The 22,274-nt window shown below is 45.5% G+C and overlaps 1 protein-coding gene across 1 annotated transcript in view; it reads right to left on the reverse strand.

Annotated features, from left to right (window-relative positions):
* Window positions 1–1,347: 1,347 nt before the first annotated feature.
* Window positions 1,348–22,274, reverse strand: part of LOC125756382 (cytochrome P450 2U1-like) — a 28,948-nt gene continuing 8,021 nt past the window's right edge. Inside the window, exons 3-6 of the mRNA XM_049411066.1 lie at window positions 21,808–21,932; window positions 11,583–11,841; window positions 10,569–10,759; window positions 1,348–1,538 (exon numbers count right to left, since the gene is read on the reverse strand). Coding sequence (XP_049267023.1) covers window positions 1,348–1,538; window positions 10,569–10,759; window positions 11,583–11,841; window positions 21,808–21,932 — 766 coding nt within the window. The remainder of the gene's footprint in view (window positions 1,539–10,568; window positions 10,760–11,582; window positions 11,842–21,807; window positions 21,933–22,274) is intronic.

Raw genomic sequence — 22,274 nt, forward strand, 5'->3', positions numbered from 1 at the left:
ACAGGTCTAGCAAACGTTTGTACGCCCTCAGTTCGAATACGCTTCGTTGATCTTGTTTCCTGATCAACAATACCTAATAGATAAACTGGAATGCATCCCAAATTGTGCAGCCCGCTCATAACTTCAATGTATAATCTTTACTCCAGCATCACCCAAATCAAACACAATATTTTCCTTACTAACTTCGATTCCCGCCGCTCTGTCACCCGTCTATGCCTCCTCAATAAGTACTACTGCCACTCGTGGACCAGTCGTCTCTCGATTGACATTCCTTCGCGAACATCTAATCGACTTCATAATCAACTCAGTTTCAGGCGGATCTTCGACCACACACAGTCATCGAAGAATTCTTCACTTCCGCGCGCCATCGCACTTTGGAATGGCCTTCCTGATGAAATTGTTTCTTTGAGAGATCCTGCCAAATTTCTTGAGCAACTGCAAGTTTATATATTCCCTTGATTTTGTACAGAGATGTTTTCTCTCTTTATTTTGCATTTTACTGCATTTGCTTATAGTGTTTGTTCTCACGGCCAGGTATAGTCGCGCTGATTCGTTATGGATACTCGTGGGAAATGGAAGGCTGCTCGAACAAACGCTTCGAGAAAAATAATTAACTCCGTTAGGGCGTTTGCGATTCCTTGAAGCGTTCCCTTCAGCGACTTTCTTAGTTTTGAGAATTTCTAAACAGTTCAGCATCTACGTCACCGGGAACCATGGTCTTGTTTATACAGTCGCGTTTTTCATATCATGTGTGTAGTTATGTAGGATTATTAAGTATACAGAAACGATGGACAAAAATAAAGGCACCATTTCACTCTGTAAAGGTGGATGACAAGTGAAACTGTTTAGCACACGACACAGAGGTGGCACCCAATTGCACATCATAGCGTAGCAAACATCCTGCATCTAAATGTCATATACCTGTCGTGAAAATACATTTTAAATTTGGCGTGTAGTTTTTGAAGTATTCTATTTAAGCAGCATGCGTGTTTTGGCCGCGACATGCATCATGCTGTCTTTTGTGTCGCACGTACCTTGGTGCTTGACACCAGTGTGTTTCCGCCTTCATTTTCAGTGGGCCAGTTGTGCGCGCTGATGTGTGCTTAACTTGTGTTGCACATAGATTTACCTTCATGTAGATGAAATTCCATGCAACCATAGCCATTCACAGCCTCCCTGTAAAGCGTTTCGGTAATCCACACAACTTCAAACATTTTGGCGTAATTTACTGCGAACAATGTATATGCATCCAAAGATATTTTTTTTTTATTCCTCCTTCAAAATTTGGTGCATGTTGAATACGCAACCTCTAAGATACCCGACACCTTATAAGTATCAATCATTTCGCTAAATATTGCCAACCAGTCTTGGTAGAAAGCGCAGCTTGATGTTAATGATGTTCCAGATTTCAGTATCAGGAGCAGTCAAGTCACACTCGATGGGGTTCTCAGCCAAGACACGGTATTTTTGGAGCAGAAACGTGATTAAGAGGAATATCTCCATTTTGGCGAAAGTCTCCCCTGCGCAAGCTCGTTGACCTGGAAAAAGAGGCAATTTTAATGTGAACCATAACACGACGGCAAAGAGTTGCAAGTGCGATATATAAGCTTTGTACCCCCCGGTGACTTATCAAAGATCAGGTCGATGTAGAATTTTTACTGGCGCGTCGATAGAACTGGGGGTGTCTTTCATAAACAGCCATCGCGGTGTAAATTTGCGATTCCTCTCGATCTGCTCAGTTGCAAAAAAACTGTGGAAGCAGGGGCTTGTACCAAAACAAAAACGCCAGGCCTGCTCGGAAAGCGCAGCACAGTCACAGCGAAAGCTGCAAGAGTGGCATTTCTAGAGCACGTTATAAACTCTCTTGTGGCTACTAATACAAGTGAATTAGCCACGTACCCACTACGCCACAAATCATAATTTTTTGGAACTTAGGAAGCACCCACCACGACATTATTCGTTATTCTGCGGAGAAGCGAGGTACCACCTGTAAGGCATTATGTGCATTTTTTGATGCAATGGTTGATGAAGAATTATGGTTGAGCCCTTTGTAATGGGTTGGAAGCTTTAAACGACCCACAAGTTACGTAATTCCTATTGTGTGACACCCGGTCGTTATTTAACTGTCCCACCGCGCTTTATAACCAGGGCTGGGCAGAGATACTCAGAAAAGTATTCCGGAATACAGATATCGAAATACATGAACTGGAAGCCTAAAATACAGATACTGAGATACATTTTCCTTTAACGTAGCGGGATATTTCGGAGATACTTTTGCAATAAGACGAAAAAAGTATTCCGGAATACAGTTACAGCGATACAGATACTGGAATACTTTTTTTTTATTTCAAGGATGCTCATACTACGCAAAGACACTTATTAGTGCAGCATAATGTTGTAATTAAAGTTACAGCGCATCGAAACGTTTAGTTCATCTATTTATTTGTTACAGTACCCTCAGCGCCATTAAGACATTGCAGGGGAGGGGGGCGGACAAAGTACATAATTAGTAATGATGACATAATTACAAGTATCAATTGCAATAAAAATACACTTTCACAGCAACAGTAACAAGGATTGGGCACCGAAATCAACATACTTGGCGAACAAACTAAGCTATGATAGAAATAGCACTCTTTAAGCAAATCACTCGAATCACTAATGAATACCAGTGAATTGAGAAGAAGCACACATTTATTTTGAAGATCTGCTTTACTGAGAAGGTTGCTGTGTAGCTTCTCAAATAGGCTGTCTTCTAACAGCGTCGGTTCAGCCTCAGCACAAGACTCACGAAAGAAAAAAATGTCTGTCTACCGCTGAAGGCGAGCACAAATTCGTGTTATAGTGAATAAATATCGCCTTCATAGCCGAATTGCCCTGCAGCGTGGCGATATCTCTTCTCGGGTCATCTGGATACCGAAACGCTTCCGCCCTCACTTGGGTTGTTCTGACTGTTCAGAATCCGAAGTCGGTCCCCATCTTCGGAATCCTCAGCCGTCTGAGCCTGTCGGCTTCAATGAAGCTGTCACCACCACCGACGCTACCAGCACCCATTTCAGAAAGCCGCAACAGGCGAAGTCGGCCCCAGCGGTGGGGGAGCCTGCTACCACAAAAGACCGTTTGACGCATGTAATCAATTAGGAACGCACCCTGACGGTCGAGAGGCGGCTGAAAGCGCGTGAAAAATAGCCATCGTCTAGTCACTTCCGCCGGAACTACGGGAACTGCTTTTGGTAGTGCCGCCGCTTTGAGAACTGAACGCACGCGAAGCATTGCAAAGCCTGTTTCAAGGCGGTATCCGCGCGGGGGGTCGCGAAGTAATAGCTTGCCACCCGAAAAAAATTAGGCGTGCTCCGCTGGCATTGGGAGACAGCGACTTTCGTCGGCAGAGGCCGACAACACTGCACCTGCGATTCTGCCGTCTGCGGCGTCGCGCGCTTTACCACATGGACCATTCTGTGCTTGAGGGGAAACTATCGCCGCCCTATCTGTCGGCGACTGACAACGCGCCTTTGCTTGTCTTGGCACAAAAAAGAAAAAAACGTCATTCCCCCGTTGGAAACACGCCTCAACTCATTTCCTACGCAAAAAAAAAAAACAATGTAACGAGATACCCGTGTCCTGCATAGTATCGCGATACTGGCGATACATCGTAAATATATTTCACTACCGAGATACAGATACATTTTTCAAATGTATCTCGATACAGAAATACAGATACTCAAAAGTATCTCTGAAATACTATCGCGATACTCTTGTATCGCGATACTGCCCAGCCCTGTAAATTATAACCTACGTTAACCGGAGAAACGGAGAACGAGAGACAGGGAGAGAGAGAGAGAGAGGGAATTAACTTTATTGAGACACCGAGGAAATGGATCATGGGAGCCTTATGGGCTTCCTTGGCAACCAATAGAAGTGCACTTGCGAGGAACCCACTTCGCTATAAATCATAATTTTTGTGAAGTAGGGAAGCAGCCACTGTGCAATTTTTCGTCATTCTGCGGAGAACCGTGAAACTCGCTAAACACCTGTAAGGTATTATGTGAACTTTGTTGATGCTGTGGCTGATGACGATGAAGGATTATCGCAGGGGCCTTTGTAATGGGTTGAAAGCATTCAACAACCCACTCGTTGTGCAATTCGCCTTGTGTGACGTCCGGTTACATAATTCGCATTTGTGTGACGCCTGGTTGTAATTTTACTCTTCTACCACACTACATTACATATGTTAATGTGGTTCCTTCGCGACATGAAGCCTGTATAGAGTCCTTTTGCAACGCAGTTTCAAGCACCGACTATATTCTGCAGGCCCAGACCAAGATGTACTTAAACGCGTGAAAAGAATGCTCGTAGCGCCAGGAGTTAAAACATTTTTCTTTAAATTGCACACCGGCACCTTACCAGTTAAAACATGTTTGGAAGATAAAGGGTTATTTGTACCATGGGGTCCAGATTGTTTCCTATGCACAAAACCGGAGACCATTGAACACGTTTTCATAGACTGCTGGAGTGGGGTGTTTTTCTGAGACATAGAGTAAAACCTCGGTGATACGATCACGGTTCGTACGAATTTCGGGGTGATACGAATTTTTCTGTGGTCCCGGCCAAGTCCCATTAGCCTGCAATGTTTTGGAGTACGGTTGTTGCGAACCGATTTGCACTCCGAGACGTTTGATACGAAAGTACGCTGGCGCACAGGTACGAACAGGTGCGGCCGGCGCGGTCGCGGAAGACGCGGTAGTCACGCGCGAGGCGACCCTCAACGGTGCGTTGTTGCCTCCGAGATAACGCGGGCGAATGTTGGAGGCCTTTATGCGCCTTAGTGTTTAGATTACAGATGACGTTGACGTCGCGCCTATTTTTTTTCGACACATTGACGCGCGCTCCGGTGCTCGAGGCAGTAGCGTCTTTGTACTATGTTAACACGTGCCTGCCACGTCGATGCAAGCCGATGATGCAAGCCGTCGATGTCCCCGCAATCCGACGTTCTATGAAACAAGACTAAACTTGCGCTGCAGGTCCGTCATGAAGTCCTATGAAACGTGGACGAAGACCCCAAGAGACGAAGCGGACGGTCTTGGCGAAGGAGCTCGGCCTCTATCTATCGTGTGCAAAGCGCTTCTTAAGTCACTTTCGCCGCATACTCTGGTGTCATGCAGAAAAGCGTAGTAATATTAGGAAGGGGCCACTAGCGGTCACGGGGCACAACGCATCAGGTTCATTAATTACACACGCGTGCATGCACCGTATATTTACGAGTGCAAGTACGATTGTTGATGTCTACAAACTTTACTGGCATCCATTCAGAGCTGTTCATGACGTCGCTGCGGCCCTATAAAACACTAAATCAAAACGCATGCCAACTTTCTTTTGTCCTATACTAAATTTCCATGTTTTCTGGTGATACAAATTTCAGATGATACGAATATTTTTCGTAACCCCGCGAGATTCGTATCACCGAGGTTTTACTGTATTACAAAGAACTTTAAATAAGAAGTTACCGTTAAATTCACATGGAATCCGGTTTCTCTCCGTTGAAAATGAAGATGGCGTACCTTACGACCCTATTATGCTCCTGGGCCTGCATACTATAGCAAACCCGAACGGCCTTTCACAATACCAATGTGGAAGTAAGAGCTGTTCGCGATTACTTTCGCCACTGTGTGTCTCGTTTTGTCGAAATGCAGAAAGTGCAGATGCATATACCGGAGTGGGTTCCCAGAGTGGAGTCGTTGTTACACATGCCAAAGTTTTAACATGTAGTCAGCCAACAGCTGATGGTGTATATATGTACTGTTCACTGTTCCCTGGTTTACGATTAGCGTGTGAAAATACTTCTGGGAGGCAATAAAGAAAAAAAAACCGAGATGGCTCAGAGGCACAACACTGGGCCCCCACGTAGAGGGCCCAGGTTTGAACCTCCTTCCACCATGGAATTTTTTTCTTATTTTCTTTTTTCTTATTTCGTGCGATAGCGGTTACGGACACATGCGGCGGCGGCGGACAACTGCGACTCTAAAAACGGCTGTTGAAATGATCTCATAACAGCTTTCGCTGTAAAAGAAAATTATGTAGGTACAGCCACGCGAGTACCCTTTCTATTATAGGCGCCAAAATATTTACTGTCGGATAGAGTAACTAAATAAAATAAAGTAAAATAACACCACTCAGTACCCTCGACGGGATCTGTCGGCGGTTCGCTGTTTAGGAAAAAAATCAAACATCCTTTATTAACGTCACTCGCGGTAACCAAGTATCTGTGAAACGGTCAGATGACGCCTGCTTGGCGTCACATCACCGTTTTGTTTGGATATATTATATGCTTTTTCACTGTAACCATATGATACGAGTAGACGAATACAAAGGGGTGGCTTTGCATAATCTCTAAGCACTATGAGCTGTGGGCTGTGGCTAAGAGTATCTTCACCACAGCAGCGTCACGAAACACAGTATCTCCACCACAGTCGCAAGCATCACGAAACACGGTATCACAGGGTCACTGCAAAATGAACGACGCAGTGCATGCTATCAATGACAGAACTTGAAATTGTAGGCGGAGATTCATGAATAAACAGGGTATACGTTCAGAACTGGGCAAATCAGAATGTACCGGGACAGCACAAACCCTCACTACCAACCGCAATAGGGCACTAGTAGCGGAAAATTAAGTAAACCCCAAGCGTTTCTAGACCCGTTCTCTTATGGTAGCGCCACCTGTCAGTCAGGAACGGGCATGTATGTACGTTAATGAGCAAAAATAAAGTTTATTGCATTTGGCACTTAGTATGTACTGACCTTACATTTAAAATGGGCTTATCAGATTTCAAAACTCTGTGTTGCCTCAAAAGGTCTCATAGCGCTTCTAGACACGGACGAGGAAGACACGACGGGACGAGCGCTACTTTCAACGGAATATTTATTGTCAGAAGCAACAGTATAGGTATATCCGTACACGGAAGAGGGTCCAATGAACGAAGATGAAAACCTGCCGCGTTCATAAAGGTGAATTCATCTGTTATCAACGCCATCGAAGGGCAGTTGCCACAGCTATAACCGGCCCTCGCTATCAGGGCGGCTTCAACAAACTCTCGCGTATTTTAAAAGCGAAGCTGTATATGTGATCGTTAACTTGTAATCCGTCGTGCAAAACTCCTGAGGTGAAAAAGAGAGCGAATGAGAGAAAAGGGTAAGACAAGACAGACAAAGACATACAAAGACAAAGACAGACAAAGACATATAAAGGGAGAGAAAGATATAGAGACATACATAAAAAAGAGATAGAAAAAACAGAGAGCAAGACCGAAAAAGAAAGAAATCTATAGAAGGAAAGACTAAGCAGCAAATAGAAAGAGAGGGAGAGAGAAAGAATGAGGAGAAAGATAAATAAAGATAGAAAGAATGAGAAACCGAAAGCAACACACGAAGACACAAAGAAAAAAATAGCAAGAAAGAACTAGAAAGAAGCAGATACAAAAAGAGATAAAGAAACAAAGAGAAAGAAAGAAAGAAAGAAAGAAAGAAGAAAGAAAGAAAGAAAGAAAGAAAGAAAGAAAGAAAGAAAGAAAGAAAGAAAGAAAGAAAGAAAGAAGGAAGGAAAAAGAAACAAGGAAGGCCACCCCTAGCTCTGCTCTTCCTTCAGGCTTGGCACCACTAGAGGGAAGCTGCCGTAACTTTATCGGCATTCCTATACACAACAGCGCACTCTTTTAACAAGGCTTCGCATCCGCAATCACTACAATATACAGACAGGGCACAAGCCCGATATCGACCGAGCATCTGGCTGTATTCTCTTAACCCATCATTCAGGCATCTCCACGACTGCACAATGTCAGCTTTCCCGCAAGAAATTTGGAAGCGATACACTGGAGTGTTTAGCATGAAATAAATGGCTAAGCATGTCTCCTTTTTTTTTGCACGCGTATACAATGCGGTGTAGGGAGTTGAAGATTTCTTAAAAGAGTGCAATAGTTTGTATAGGAATGCCGATAAAAATACGCGAGCGATTCTTGAAGACGCCCTGGTAGCGAGGGCCGGTCATAGCAGTGTCAGCGGCCCTTATGTGGCGCTGACAGCAAATGAATTCGCTTTTCTGGACGCCAGATATTTTCATGTGCGGTAATTGGGCCTTCTTCTGTGTACGGATCTGTTTGTACTGTTGCTTGTGACAATAAAAATTCCGTTGAAAGTTGGCGTTGGTCTCACTATGTCTTCCACGTCCGTATCTGCTAGTCCAATGACATCTTCTGATGCATTCAACCAGCTAGCCCAAAAAAAGCCGGCAGATCCCACGCATTGTAGGAATCGACGTAATGCGAAGCAGCCAGCAGAGCTGCATACATCGTCTTGTATGTCGTTTAGCAAAATGCGTTTCATGGTTTTCATGTTAACTCCTATTATTTATGTTCGTCACACAGTAACGTCGCGCAATACCAACTTCGGGGTAGATCAAGCTAGCGAAACGGCCGCCAGCGCACCATGAGCCTGGCACGTAAGTCATGCTGTACATGACATGTGTGTCATGACTTTCGTGTTAACTCGTGTTACTATGTTCGTCACACAGTCACGTCGCAAGATACCAATTTTGGTGTATATCAAGCTAGCGAAACGGGCGCCAGCGCCCCATGAGCGTGGCACGTAAGTCATGTTGTACATGACATGCGTGTCATGATTTTCATGTTAACTCGTGTTACTTAGGTTCGTCACACAGTCACGTCGCAAGATGCCAATTTTGGTGTATATCAAGCTAGCGAAACAGCCGCCAGCGCACCATGAACCTGGCACGTAAGTCATGCTGTACATGACATGCGTGTCATGATTTTCATGTTAACTCGTGTTACATATGTTCGTCACACAGTCACGTCACAAGATACCAATTTTGGTGTATATCAAGCTAACTAAACGGGCGCCAGCGCCCCATGAGCGTGGCACGTAAGTCATGCTGTACATGACATGCGTGTCATGATTTTCGTGTTAGCTCGTGTTATTTATGTTCATCACACAGTCATGTCGCGCAATACCAATTTCGGGGTAGATCAAGCTAGCGAAACGACCGCCAGCGCCCCATGAGCGTGGCACGTAAGTCATGCTGTACATGACATGTGTGTCATGATTTTCGTGTTAACTCGTGTTATTTATGTTCGTCACACAGTAACGTCGCGCAATACCCATTTCGGGGTAGATCAAGCTAGCGAAACGGCCGCCAGCGCCCCATGAGCGTGGCACGTAAGTCATGCTGTACATGACATGCGTATCATGATTTTCACGTTAACTCGTGTTATTTATGTTCGTTACACAGTCACGTCGCAAGATACAAATTTTGGTGTATATCAAGCTAACGAAACGGGCGCCAGCGCCCCATGAGCGTGGTACGTAAGTCATGCTGTACATGACATGCGTGTCATGATTTTAATGTTAACTCGTGTTTTTATGTTCGTCACACAGTCACGTCGCGCATTACCATTTTCGGGGTAGATCAAGCTAGCGAAACGGCCGTCAGCGCCCTATGAGCGTGGCACGTAAGTCATGCTGTACATGACATGCGTGTCATGATATTCATGTTAACTCGTGTTTTCATGTTCGTCACACAGTCATGACGCGCAATACCAATTTCGGGGTAGATCAAGCTAGCGAAACGGCCGCCAGCGCCCCATGAGCGCGGCACGTAAGTCATGCTGTACATGACATGCGTGTCATAATTGTCATGTTAACTCGTGTTGTTTATGTTCGTCACACAGTCACGTCGCGCAATATCAATTTGGGGGTAGATCAAGCTAGCGAAACGACCGCCAGCGCCCCATGAGCGTGGCACGTAAGTCATGCTGTACATGACATGTGTGTCATGACTTTCGTGTTAACTCGTGTTATTTATGTTCGTCACGCAGGAACGTCGCGCAATACCAATTTCGGGGTAGATCAAGCTAGCGAAACGGCCGCCAGCGCCCCATGAGCGTGGCACGTAAGTCATGCTGTACATGACAGTCATGGTTAACTCGTGTTATGTTCGTCACGCCACGTCGCGCCCATTTCGGGGTAGATCAAGCTACGGCCGCCAGCGCCCCATGAGCCTGGCACGTAAGTCATGCTGTACATGACATGCGTGTCATGATTTTCACGTTAACTCGTGTTATTTATGTTCGTTACACAGTCACGTCGCAAGATACCAATTTTGGTGTATATCAAGCTAGCGAAACGGCCGCCAGCGCACCATGAGCGTGGCGTGTAAATCATGCTGTACATGACATGCGTGTCATGATTTTCATGTTATGACTTGTCATTTATGTTCGTCATACAGTCATGTTACACCATACCAACTTTGGTGTACATTCGATTAACCAAGCGACCAGGAGAGCACAAAGTCGTAGGCGGCTAGATAGATAGATAGATAGATAGATAGATAGATAGATAGATAGATAGATAGATAGATAGATAGATAGATAGATAGATAGATAGATAGATAGATAGATACGCTCAAAGTCGCAGAAGTTCGCTAAGAAATGCTTCGCATTTAAAAGCCACGTCTACGTTGCCGTTCTTGCTTCGCGTTCCGTGTAACCAAAATCACCTACCGAGCGAAAATGGAATAGAGTGTTGGGACTTGTGCAAAAGCGATTTTCCATCTTCACTGAGGTGGCGCTCAGGAAGAAACTTCGTCGGCTCCTTCCAAAGACGGGCGTCATTGTGAACCGCCCACATGTTCGGAAGAACTACTGCGCCCTTCGGTATGAAGATATCACCAACAACAGCATCCTCGGCGCACCTGAAAGTATAACAAGCTGCTTTAAATTATTTTTCTTTTGCTATTCGCAGAGCAGCCCATGCGCAGCAATAACCAAACAGCTCGGATGCCGTGATATCATATTTTAGATGCACTGTGGGATTGTCGCTGCCTAGCGTCTCCTTGTTTTTGCTACTGTAATTTACAAATAGCACGTGCGCCTGCGCCGTGCCTTGACTAAATAAGCGGTTGTTTGTTGAATGAAGCATTCTATAATGTACAAAATACATTTTGACCGTTTTATGTATGTTTTCCACGCTTCGCTTCTAATGTGGACAAGGCCAACTGTATTGTATAGCTGGACAACCCGCTTTATATAAATGTCCAGAAACGTAGGGCAACCACAGAAAATGCATCTATACATTAAAAAATAGAGTACATAAATTACTGTTATTTTGGGGAACAATGAAAAACGAAAAGTCCAAGAATGGCACAACGCTATCGACTGACTCTGCAGGCCGGGCTACTATTAACTTGGATGAGAGATAAAGGTATCGAGTCACTCTATAGTGTTTGTGTCATTCCTGGATTTTTAATTTGTGGTCGTTCCCCTGCCTATATATTCTCTATCTTTCTAATTCTCTGTCTTTCGCTGTTCTGCCACATTGTTCATGAACCAACCAACCCACCTAAGAACGCTTATATCGGAGTACATTAAACAGGACGTCACCAATATTAACGCGAATATGGAATGCAACCTATCCTATCCCGCTCGTCAGTGTTGCATTTTCTCTTCAAAATTACATCTCTCTTTGATATGCTTCGTTGCGTTACGGTCACAATGACCAGAAGCTAGCCAACTTACTCTCTTGCCACGCCCAGCGCAGAGGGAGTCTTCCATCGTTCAAGTTCCCAGACGCAGGCCATCGTGTACGGCATCCGCTTCCGGTCCTCCCATGTCGGCCGCCGTTCTTGTCCGACCACCTCGTCAATTTCCCGCTGCACCCGCGCTTGCACCGTGTCTGGGTTTTTTGCAAAGTTTATCATGTGCCACGTCATTGTCATGTTGGTGCTGAAGGTTGCGCCCATGAGGAACGTGTTTATGTTTCCGACCAGGTAGGCGTCTGCGTAGAAAGCAAGCGGCTGCTGTGTCACTTCGCTCCGGAAACACCTTCACTAGTATATAATCTCAGCATTCAGTGCCTGCCACACAAAACCGTTTAGGACTTCAATTTGGCATTTCTGTTTTCAATTTTTGCAAGAGCGGTTGTTAATTCCTTCTGTAGTTAGCTTTTGAGATCGCAGAATTAGCCTCAATCCGTATTGTGAAAATTTTAAAGTTGAAGACAGGTCTAGTGCAGATAATATGGAGCAGCAATCCAACATCATTTTGAAAATACATTTAGAAACAAAATTACTTTGGGTAGACGCGTTTAAAAAGGTTTTTCGACGGATAGCTCGCTTTTCGTCAGGCCAGCGCTTCTCGGCGCCGTCAGCGCTCTCGGAGCGAACTTGTAGAAAGCCAGCGCCCGTGGCGGCACGAAAGATTGACACTGTGCCGCTCTTCGTTTTAAGGCGAAGGCCTTTTAGTTTTAAGGCGAAAGCGAAGACATCAGGAAAATAATCGACTTCATTGTTTTTCGATTAATGTGTATCCAAATAATAACCTGCTATCGCATGTTGGCCCCATATTAAGGTGTGAACCAATGGAAATCTCAGGTGCCTTGCTCAAATTATTCCGTTAACTATTTCTGCGGGGCTGCCGCACCGATCGGAAAAAAGTATTACACGAAATTTTCTCGTGTAAAATCCAGCATGACAATTTGAATGTTTCGCTTTTCTCCTCCCGTTTTTATTCCATGTTCCTTTAAAGGCCAACTCCGGCGATTTTTTGGCCATGTCAAAGTAATGGTGCTTTTGTGTTCCTGAGACGCTCCTGTTACGGACCCGATAGCAGAAATACTCGGCAAATTGGAGAATAATTTTAAATTAGCAAGAAAGCGCTACACCGAAACCGAAACCCAAGCGAGTGTACTGTCTACGTATGACGTAGACATTGTTACGAACGAACCGGAAGTCGTGCAAGGCATGCCGGTCACGCCGGCGCGGAGTATGAAAACTGTGACAGTCGGGACGACCAGCGAAGCGCCGGCCAAACCAACGCTGTGTGTCGCCTTGTGCACAAAAGACGCTCGCTGTAGCGGCCGAAGCGCCGAAGTTAGCGGTGCCCTCGGCTGCGTCACTTCCGCCGCCTTCCCAATACTGACGTCACAGACGCAATGTTGCCAATAATTGTGGGAAGCCAGGAGGGCGTTTGCAGACAATCTTTCAAATTCATTTGCAAACAATCTGCGCCTGTCTCAAGCCTGTAATTTGGCATAAATGACGGAAACGTGGAAAGGAACGTACCCAGCGAATTTCATTGAGATCCATCGACCTCGGAAAATCGCCGGAGTTGGCCTTTAAGACCTTACTGTGAAGCAGTCTTGTTTACTAAAAGATATCCGGTGCTTTTGCTTATTAATCCGCGGTGCCGCATCAGGCTCCTTCTGATTCGATAAAATATTGTGATGGTAGCCAACACAAAGCTGCACCTGATGTATGGCAACAGTTTCAGCAATTTATCTAGTGATTAGAACAGCATTACTAAACTATAATTTATCTTTTTTTCATTCCTGATGGTTTTATTGTTAAGTTTCTGAAAAATGAGCAAACATTGTAAAGCCACTCGTTAGGATGGAAATAATTTTAGTTAAACAGCACAAGCGAGCACAATGCAGGTTGGTTATGATTAAGCAAGATGAATTAATGGATTATGATATTTTCGACTTACCTGTGAACGAGGGATGAGGTTCATTTCTGCTTTCTTGTATCTTTCTCACATACCCAAGAATAAAGTCATTCTTTTTTTCTCTCGGCATTGTTGTCTTGTATACTTCAATTTGCTCCCTGATAGCGGCCAAATAAACACATTCTATGTGAGATCATATGTCGTATATTTGCCAGCATACGATGAAACTAATGTGCCACTATATTTCTCCACGGCTATCTTTTGTCGCCCTTGCTATTATACCTAATTAAAGGGTTTTGTCAAGTATTCTCGCAGTGAAAATTCCGGCATATATAAAAGCGTTCTTCAAAACGAGCCCAGGTTTCAGGTCAATCGGTGAAAGTGAGCCTCCCGCGTCAAGAAAAAAACACTTTCGCAGTGATATATCTATAGGTAAACAAATTTTCTTGCGTTTATTGATAAAATGAAGAGGATCTTGGCAATGTCATTTGATTGTTCAAAGCAGCGCTTGAGAGAAATACTCGGAAAAGTATTCCGGAATACAGATATCGAAATACACGTGCTGTAAGCCATCAATAGCGATGCTAACATTCACCTGTCTTGCATGTAACGGGATATTCCAGAGATACTTTCGCAAAAAGACGATACAGCATCCCGGAATGCAGATACTGAAATACTTTTTCATGGAGTTGACACGGTACAGCAAGTCCACTTCTTGCTTCCTCGTCTACGTGTTTCGCGCTGTTAGCTGCAAGGGTACTTTTTGATGTTTAGGGGGTACTGGTGCTGCACAAGGACATTTATTGAGTCCAGCATAATATTGCGAACAATTTTCCAGCGCACTGAAATTTCCATGTCGAGCATACCACGCGAGTCATCACTAACGATCGCCAATGATTTGAGTGAATTACACGCAAGTTGTGTTTTGCGGACAAGGTTGGTGCGTTCATTGCACTTAAACCAGAACGGCTTCTCAAGTAGGCTTTCTTCTAGACAGGAAAGAGAAAATTGTCTCTGCCGTTGAAAGATAGAACAAGCTCGTGTTGTAATGAATAAATACCGCTTTCATGGCGGGAAAGTCCTGCAACTTGTCTTCTCGGGTAAGCTAGGTACCGAAAAACATTGTGGATGCTGAACCGACCCTGAGATACAGCGACTGCCATAGGCAGGGGCCGTCAGCACTGCCTCCGCGATTTTACTGTCAACGGCGTCGGGCGCTTTTTTTTTCTACATGTGACATTCCGTGCACCTGGAGAACCCTTGCCCACCATTCCTGTGTCGCCGACTGGCGGCGTGCCTTTGCTTGGCTTAGCAGAAAATAGCAATTCGTCAACAAATTTTGCCAAAGACTTTGCATAGCACTGGACAAAAATTTAGAGTTGACAAACACCTGAACTTCAACACGAAACTTATTTCGAGTGCTTTATTCTAAATGAAATAGAGCATGTATGAAACTGGCATTTTCTTATCGTAAAGACAGTAATATCTGGTAGCAGACTCTCCTCAGTTTAGACCACTTTATGTTACACCGAGTGACATCTAAAGATTCTCCGAACGTAGAGCACCATCCGGCAAACATCAAAATAGCTGCTGCGTCGCTGCTTCCTGCGCGTATCACATATTGTCACAAACGAGCGCTTTATTAGGCGCGCGCGCCGCCGCTTTCAGACGGCGGCATGAAATTCAGACGACGGCATGAATTTCAGACGGCGGCATGAAACAGTTCCCTCGAAGAGCGCGCACAACGAAAAAAACAAGGATCAGAACACGACGCGATTCCAGGCGCCGACACCAGTAGCTTTCCAAAACGCACCTCCCTCACCTCCTCCGCAGCAGACGAGCGATATGAAAGCGAATACCACGCATGCTCGAGAGAATTCAAGAAGCTCACGCGGCTACCGGCAACCGGTAGCGCCTTCGCCGCCGCGAGTGGAACCTCGCCGTTTGCCTAGCTTTGGCTGTGCTCCACGCCGAAGAAGACACTCGCAAGCTTGTGGAACCCGGGCGCGAGGAAATATAAGCAGAATTCTGGTTTGAGCTAGTTGGTACTGGTTCATAACTGAGGATACTTTTGACGCAAATCGAACGAGCACACGTAACATAGAAGAACAGGACGGGCGCCGAACTTCCAACTAATTTTATTCCGCAGCGGAAAGACGATTTTATAGCACAAGCCGAGCCACATTGTGAGTGCGCGCGCATCACATTTTTCTTAACAAACAGGGAACCGTAACGTGCTGCTGAGAAAACTAATCTGTTTATCTTGAAGTGATAGTGAAGCCGTGCTGACGCAGGCGTCACCCCTTTGCCTGATGAAATACGCCTCTATTACTTCTCTCTCCGTTTTTTCTCTTGCTCTTCCTATGAACGTCGTGTCCGTGACCTTGGGGTAGCATTCACACACCTTGCTATGTGCTGCCATCAGGTTGCCAAAATCATTTTTTACGTTGAGACGGTGTTGTCTTTCCGCTGTGGAATAAAATTAGTTAGAATTTCGGCGCCCGTTCTGTTCTTTTGTGTTGTGTGTGCTTGTTTGATTAGCGCCAAAATTATCCTCAGTTATGAGATATAAGCGTGCAGCAACGGGGAGGCAGTCAGTCCTGAGATGGCGAAGAAGATATCTTGTTGAAGGGAGGGTGGTTCGGTCGGCCAACGAAGACGTGTTTTATGGTGTAGTGCGGTCAGGCGATCTGGAAGAATGCGGTGATGACGCCGTGTGAGCCGTGGAAAGGTGCGCGAGTGTGTCCTGGAAAGTTGCGCGAGTGTGTCCAACGACAATCAGCGCTAGAGTTTGCGTGAGTGTTTCCTGGATAAGAAGCATTCAAGTCATGTTCCAAAAACTGAGGACTGGACATGATTGGTGAATATAGAAGACTAAGTTTACTCGACTAGTTTGTAATGCATGAAATTGCATTTGAAGTGCGTGTATTTGTTTTCTTTCTGTTGTTTTAAACGCCATCTGAGTTTATACTGTGAGTTGTAATTGACACCAGCCGAGAGTGCATGTTTGTGTGATCCTTGTACTGCCATACCTGAGAATATATTTTGTTTGTGCTATCAACTTTTGACTCTGAATCGGGCTTTGGACGACAACCAGCGTTCGACGGCGCGCTAAAAGGACCTACCCTAAGTTCTTCGCGCTTTCGTGGCGCGTTTCGGCGTGCCGATACGTCAGTCCTTGGAATATGCCCTGCGATTGCCTCCATAATATTGGGGTCAACGACACATTACCACTGAAAAACAACGCGTACTCAACTGCCTCATACTCTACTCAACTGTCAAAACTGTCGCAGTACTCAATCAATGCACCCCTAATGACACTGTAAGCTAAACTAGCCTATTTTTTGTTATTCCCTATATTGAAAACGTGCGACACCCATCCTGAGTGCTCAGGCGCTGTAGGCTTTTCAATGCTTAATTTCGGAACGCGGGTTCTCTCTAAACTGCAGGGAGCTCAATTCGATTATGCAGCAATGCAAAGCCGCTCATGTATTCCGATTTATGTGCAAGTCCAACAGAGCAAAGTGGTGAAACTATTTCGGCCTTCTCGACGATAATAATAATTTGATACTCGTAGTACTCAAGAATATATGCATCAAGTAGGAAAAGCCTATACAGTCATACGTTTTTGGAAGTCCCGTCATCGTCTCTTCAGCGTGTCAGCACACATTATCAGTGAATCATACTCGTTTGTGAAACATCAAATACACCCACTTGGATAAGGCATCCAGTTTCGCCATTACTTGTGCGATGCGATATTCTTGGGTAAAAGGAATCCACGCTAGTAGTCGCCGTAGATTCTTTGGCAGGAATTTGTGGCCCGACCCGACGAACAGCACGAGCGCCGCCTGGTTCATCAGGCCGTGAAGCTTCGAGCGCATCGGGTGGTCGTGGGTAAACAGGTCACCGTAGAAGAAGGACACGATGTTGTTGAATGCGCATGGGATCACGTACTCATTTAGGTCGAGCGGCTTCCCGTTAGCATCGCCAATATTGTCAGCTGTGCGGCGGAACTCTTCCTGCGGTTTTGAGAGGGAAGGGCGTCGCAAAGAACGGTACAGGACGAAAACGCATTGAACTCTGAAACCAATCACTAAAGTACTTCAGCGCCAAGTGTCAAGCTATTTTGAACAACAAAATGTTGATCCATTTAGACAGAAACGCAATATTTCTCCACAGCCTGCTTCTGCTAGTTTGCCCGGGTCCAATAAATTCATATCATCGAACCTTCCCTCATGCTCCCTTACGTGCTTGAAAGCGCGCCTGCTGCAAAGCAGCAACGTCATCTTTGTTTGGATGCCAAGAAAGCGCACAATGGCACGTTTAGCAAGCAAACATAGCAGAAGCTCTCACCATCATGTGGCCCTCCATCGCAGTCTTCGCAAACCCCAAGTCACGCAAAGTAGACAAACAGTATCTTCTATTTGCCGACCACGGTTCTCCATTTAGCGTTCCCAGACCTGAAAATGTTGTCATTGAATTTCATCATACGGTGTAACAGGCGCAAATTAAGGCTGCTGGAGCCGTGTTAGAGAGCGGTTGTTCACTGTCATTTTCGAAACTAATGTTCGCGTCTACTTTTTGTTGACGCTGAGCACGGCATGTTGGTATTTACGGCTAGTGGAAACCTTACGGGAACTCTAGACAGCAACTACTCGGGAGAGAAACTATGAATATGAAGAGCTTCTTGCCACTTTAGATTCTTGAACGTGCAGCTGGTACCGCAAATACCGTAATCAAGTGCGAGGATTTGCTCAATAGCACTCGCACTGTGCGTTCAGTGCTGTTTAGAATTTTTTACTTGAGCGCCAGTAGGGAACCTTACGACGTGCATAAGCGCATACGCTGCGTAAGATAAACAGACGTAAGAGGTGTACCTGTTTTCACATAATAATATCTAGGGTATAACGTCTCAAAACCACGATATGTTTATGAGGGATGCCGTAGTGGAGGGCTCTGGAAATTTCGGCCACCTGGGTTTCTTTAATGTGCACCTAAAAGTAAGTACACTTGCGTCAAACATTTTCGCCTCCATCAAACATGCAGCCGCCGCGTCCGGGATTCGATACCGCGACCTTCGGGTCAGCCGTCGAGCGCCATAACCACTAGACCACGGCTGGGCCCTGTTCCTACAGCCATTACTGAAAGTCCAGCAAATTATCACGCAACACACGTACCAAAAACACTTAAAACGCCACAAAATTCTCATGAGCAACCATACAGCTTGACAGATAATCAACAACCTGTCGCGATAAGAATAAACCCCAGTTGCGGCACATGTCGGTCGCTCAAAAGAATGGCTAACCGAGAGGTGTCTACAGCTGCGTCTCGCCGTAAAATTCTCCAATTTCTCGGCCCTTCACGAGCTCTACTGCCGGTGGAATGTATTAGGGCAAAACGCGCAAAGGAATGAGCTCCTGGACGAATACGATCTTGAGGTTAAGAAAAAAATGTTGCTCCGAGCATTTTCTTTGGGTGCTTAACGTCGCTACGAGCGGAGAACGAGGAATCTGGGGTAAAACAGCCAAATAACGTCGGTGGTAAATGAACTGGAGGCAGAAGCCGAGGTGAACCTGCCCAAGCGCCTCGAATTGCCCCCATAGTATCGACCCCCCTGTCAATGTTCGCACAGGCAGTCGTCGCAAAGGGCTCCGAGGTACAGTGCGGGAACTATAAAGAAGGCCGAAGTAAGCAAAACAAGGGATTGTAGTTAAGATAGGCTGGTTTCACATGGTATCCACAAATGGTCACTTATTTACTGCTAATTGAGGTCTCCACAAATGTTAAATATTATCAGGGGAATAACGATCCAAACGCACGATATCATTATGTGGGGCACGCCATAGTGTGTGTGGTTCTCCAAGCCGTCGTGCTGTGCAAAGAACTCAGAAGAACGTGTATTGAACGTAAAACAGTTTAGCGGTGAACAAAAATTCTAGGCGTTGCCTAACTAGCGCAAACATCAATGGAGAGCGGAGCTGAGGAAAAGTCTCAGCGATGAAAGTCCTACGCCGCAAGCGCTACGTGGAAATGCAGCGCGAAAGAGGAGCACCCATGTTAGAGCGCGCCTTTTACTAGGAAGTGTTGACGTCATTGTTATTGCTATGCCGCCTGCGCTCGGCGCAGCGACGTATAGGCTCCACCACTGATCAACTCCGCCCTGCCACCTCTACGCCGCTGTTACTTTCCTTTCACATTCATCTTCCCCCCACTCGTCTCACTCAATCAATGCTTTGACAATCATTGCTTTACTGTACTTTACTCTCTTCCGTCCTGCTCACCAATACCTTTGCTTCCCTTTTATGTTCAGCTCGCTCTCCTCTCCCCCCTCGCCTCTTTGGCTTGACACTCCATTGTTTTATTATGATTTGCTCTTTATCTTCCTCCTCACCTTCTACTCCTCCCCTGACCTCCCTCATTCCTTCCCTTGACACTCCATTTCTTTACAATGCTTTACTCTCTTCCTTCCTCCTTACCCTTACCCTGACGTTCCTTTCCAATCTCTGCTATGATAGGCTGCCACTCTGGTCTATTCTTGCTTTATTCTATGCTTTCCCTGTCGGTATGCGCTTGCCCTCTCTTCCGGGTTGGCGATGCTGCGAACAATGCTGTCGACGGACTGAGCTCGTCTGCAACACCTCCAGTATAAAAAAATGGAAGACACTGTCGCGCCACAAGCCTTGGTCCCGGCGCGGGGCAAGTCGCGCAGACAATTACTTGATGCAAACACCCGCCGGACGCTCCCCCATGGCTGTCCTCGGTTTCTTCCTACGTTGGCGATGCCAGTGTAGGAAGATAACCATGCCACAAGGTGCAAGTTCTCTGCTCTCTTGTGAGCGATTTGCCGGAGTTTAAAACAGGTTCTTGCTTGCGTAAACGAAACTCGCGTATTCTGGACTGAAAGTTATGCAGCCGAAGCTTCAAGGCGGTGGGAGGAGATGTAATGGTGTAGGCTTTTCTGTCAATAGAAGTCGTAGCACCGTCAGGCATAGATGGTGTTCGAGAAAGCGTAAACAAGTCCCTCCACTTGTTTGGTGCTGGGATGCTCCTAGGCGCGAAATATCCTTCCTTACCGCACGGTACAATACAGTAGACTGCACTTACAAGTAAAAAGAGGTCCACTGTGCGGCGGCGTAGGAATTTCAATTAGTCCACAAAGAACCACCACACCAACAAACAGGAAACACCCTACAGTGTCGGGGCCGTTGCCTCAGAGCAAATAGTGCTCAAGCGGTTTGGAGGTGCAACCACCCCAAGAGCCTAAAGCAACCTGCTTGGGCAAACTTTTGCTCAAGCTTGTTGGATTCATGCCGCGGTGATTGTTGCCCCGCTGGACCATCACATGTGCAATCGCTAAATTATGATGCCCACAGGTAACTGGATAACTGAGGAAACCGTATTTCTAGCGTGATGTTCTTAAATTTTACTACATATGAAGCACGATGTTTGTCGCCAGTTACGATTTTTCTCTCGAGATTTTTGCGGGCTCTAAGCGCTATTGAACCAGTGAAAATCTCTCTTGTGAAACTCTTAGTTTCATGCACATAAAGTCTTCAAACACGTAGTATTTAAAAGGTATGCGAACATCTAAAATGAATGAAACCGGATACTTCGATTTAATTACCACGCTCTCCCTTCCTAAACTAAAGCGCAGTGCTTCACGGCAATGGTTCACTAACGCCATTTTGCACATCTAAAACAATTTGCCTGCAGTAAAGATCCGGTTACCTTTGTAGCTGTCACGATAACCCGCAAAAATATTTGATCGGTACAGAAATTCCTTTCTGTAGAAGAATTGCTTGATGTTTGGAGGTGCAACCACCCCAAGAGCCTAAAGCAACCTGCTTGGGCAAACTTTTGCCCAAGCTTGTTGGATTCATGCCGCGGTGATTGTTGCCCCGCTGGACCATCACACGTGCAATCGCTAAATAATGATGCCCACAGGTAACTGGATAACTGAGGAAACCGTATTTCCAGCGTGATGTTCTTAAATTTTACTACATATGAAGCACAATGTTTGTCGCCAGTTACGATTTTTCTCTCGAGGTTTTTGCGGGCTCTAAGTGCTATTGAACCAGTGAAAATCTCTCTTGTGAAACTCTTAGTTTCATGCACATAAAGTCTTCAAACGCGTAGTATTTAAAAGGTATGCGAAGCTCTAAAATGAATGAAACCAGATACTTCGATTTAATTACCACGCTCTCCCTTCCTAAACTAAAGCGCAGTGCTTCACGGCAATGGCTCATTAACGCCATTTTGCTCATCTAAAACAATTTGTCTGCAGAGAAGATCCGCTTACCTTTGTAGCTGTCACGATAACCCGCAAAAATATGTGATCGGTACATAAATTCCTTTCTGTAGAAGAATTGCTTGATGTTCTCGTAGTCGTTCAGAATGACGATGTTCAGAAGATTTATCTTGATCCTGGAAACAAGATCACAATTGTAATACTCAACTTCGCCGCTGCTAAAGAGGTAGTTGTTAGGGAGCAGTATTTCCTTCAGAAAAGTGATTTTAAGCATTCGTTAAATGTTTCTCCAGGATACTATGTTATTTGTCTGCAGCATCCACAGCCGCGATGCATAAAAGAAGAGAAAACACGATACACACGAAGAGAAAAGAAAAAGAAAACTTCTAGTTGTTTTTTTTTCACTGCCCTGAAGGGGTTCGCTCTAGGCACGGCTAGTGCTGAAGCCTATCTCCGGTTTGAGCCGCACACAACGGTACCGTGCGCTTGTTAACGTCGCCTTCCCGTAGCGCGAGTAA

This window comes from Rhipicephalus sanguineus, chromosome 11, assembly GCF_013339695.2.
Source record: "Rhipicephalus sanguineus isolate Rsan-2018 chromosome 11, BIME_Rsan_1.4, whole genome shotgun sequence".
Taxonomy (NCBI): domain Eukaryota; kingdom Metazoa; phylum Arthropoda; class Arachnida; order Ixodida; family Ixodidae; genus Rhipicephalus; species Rhipicephalus sanguineus.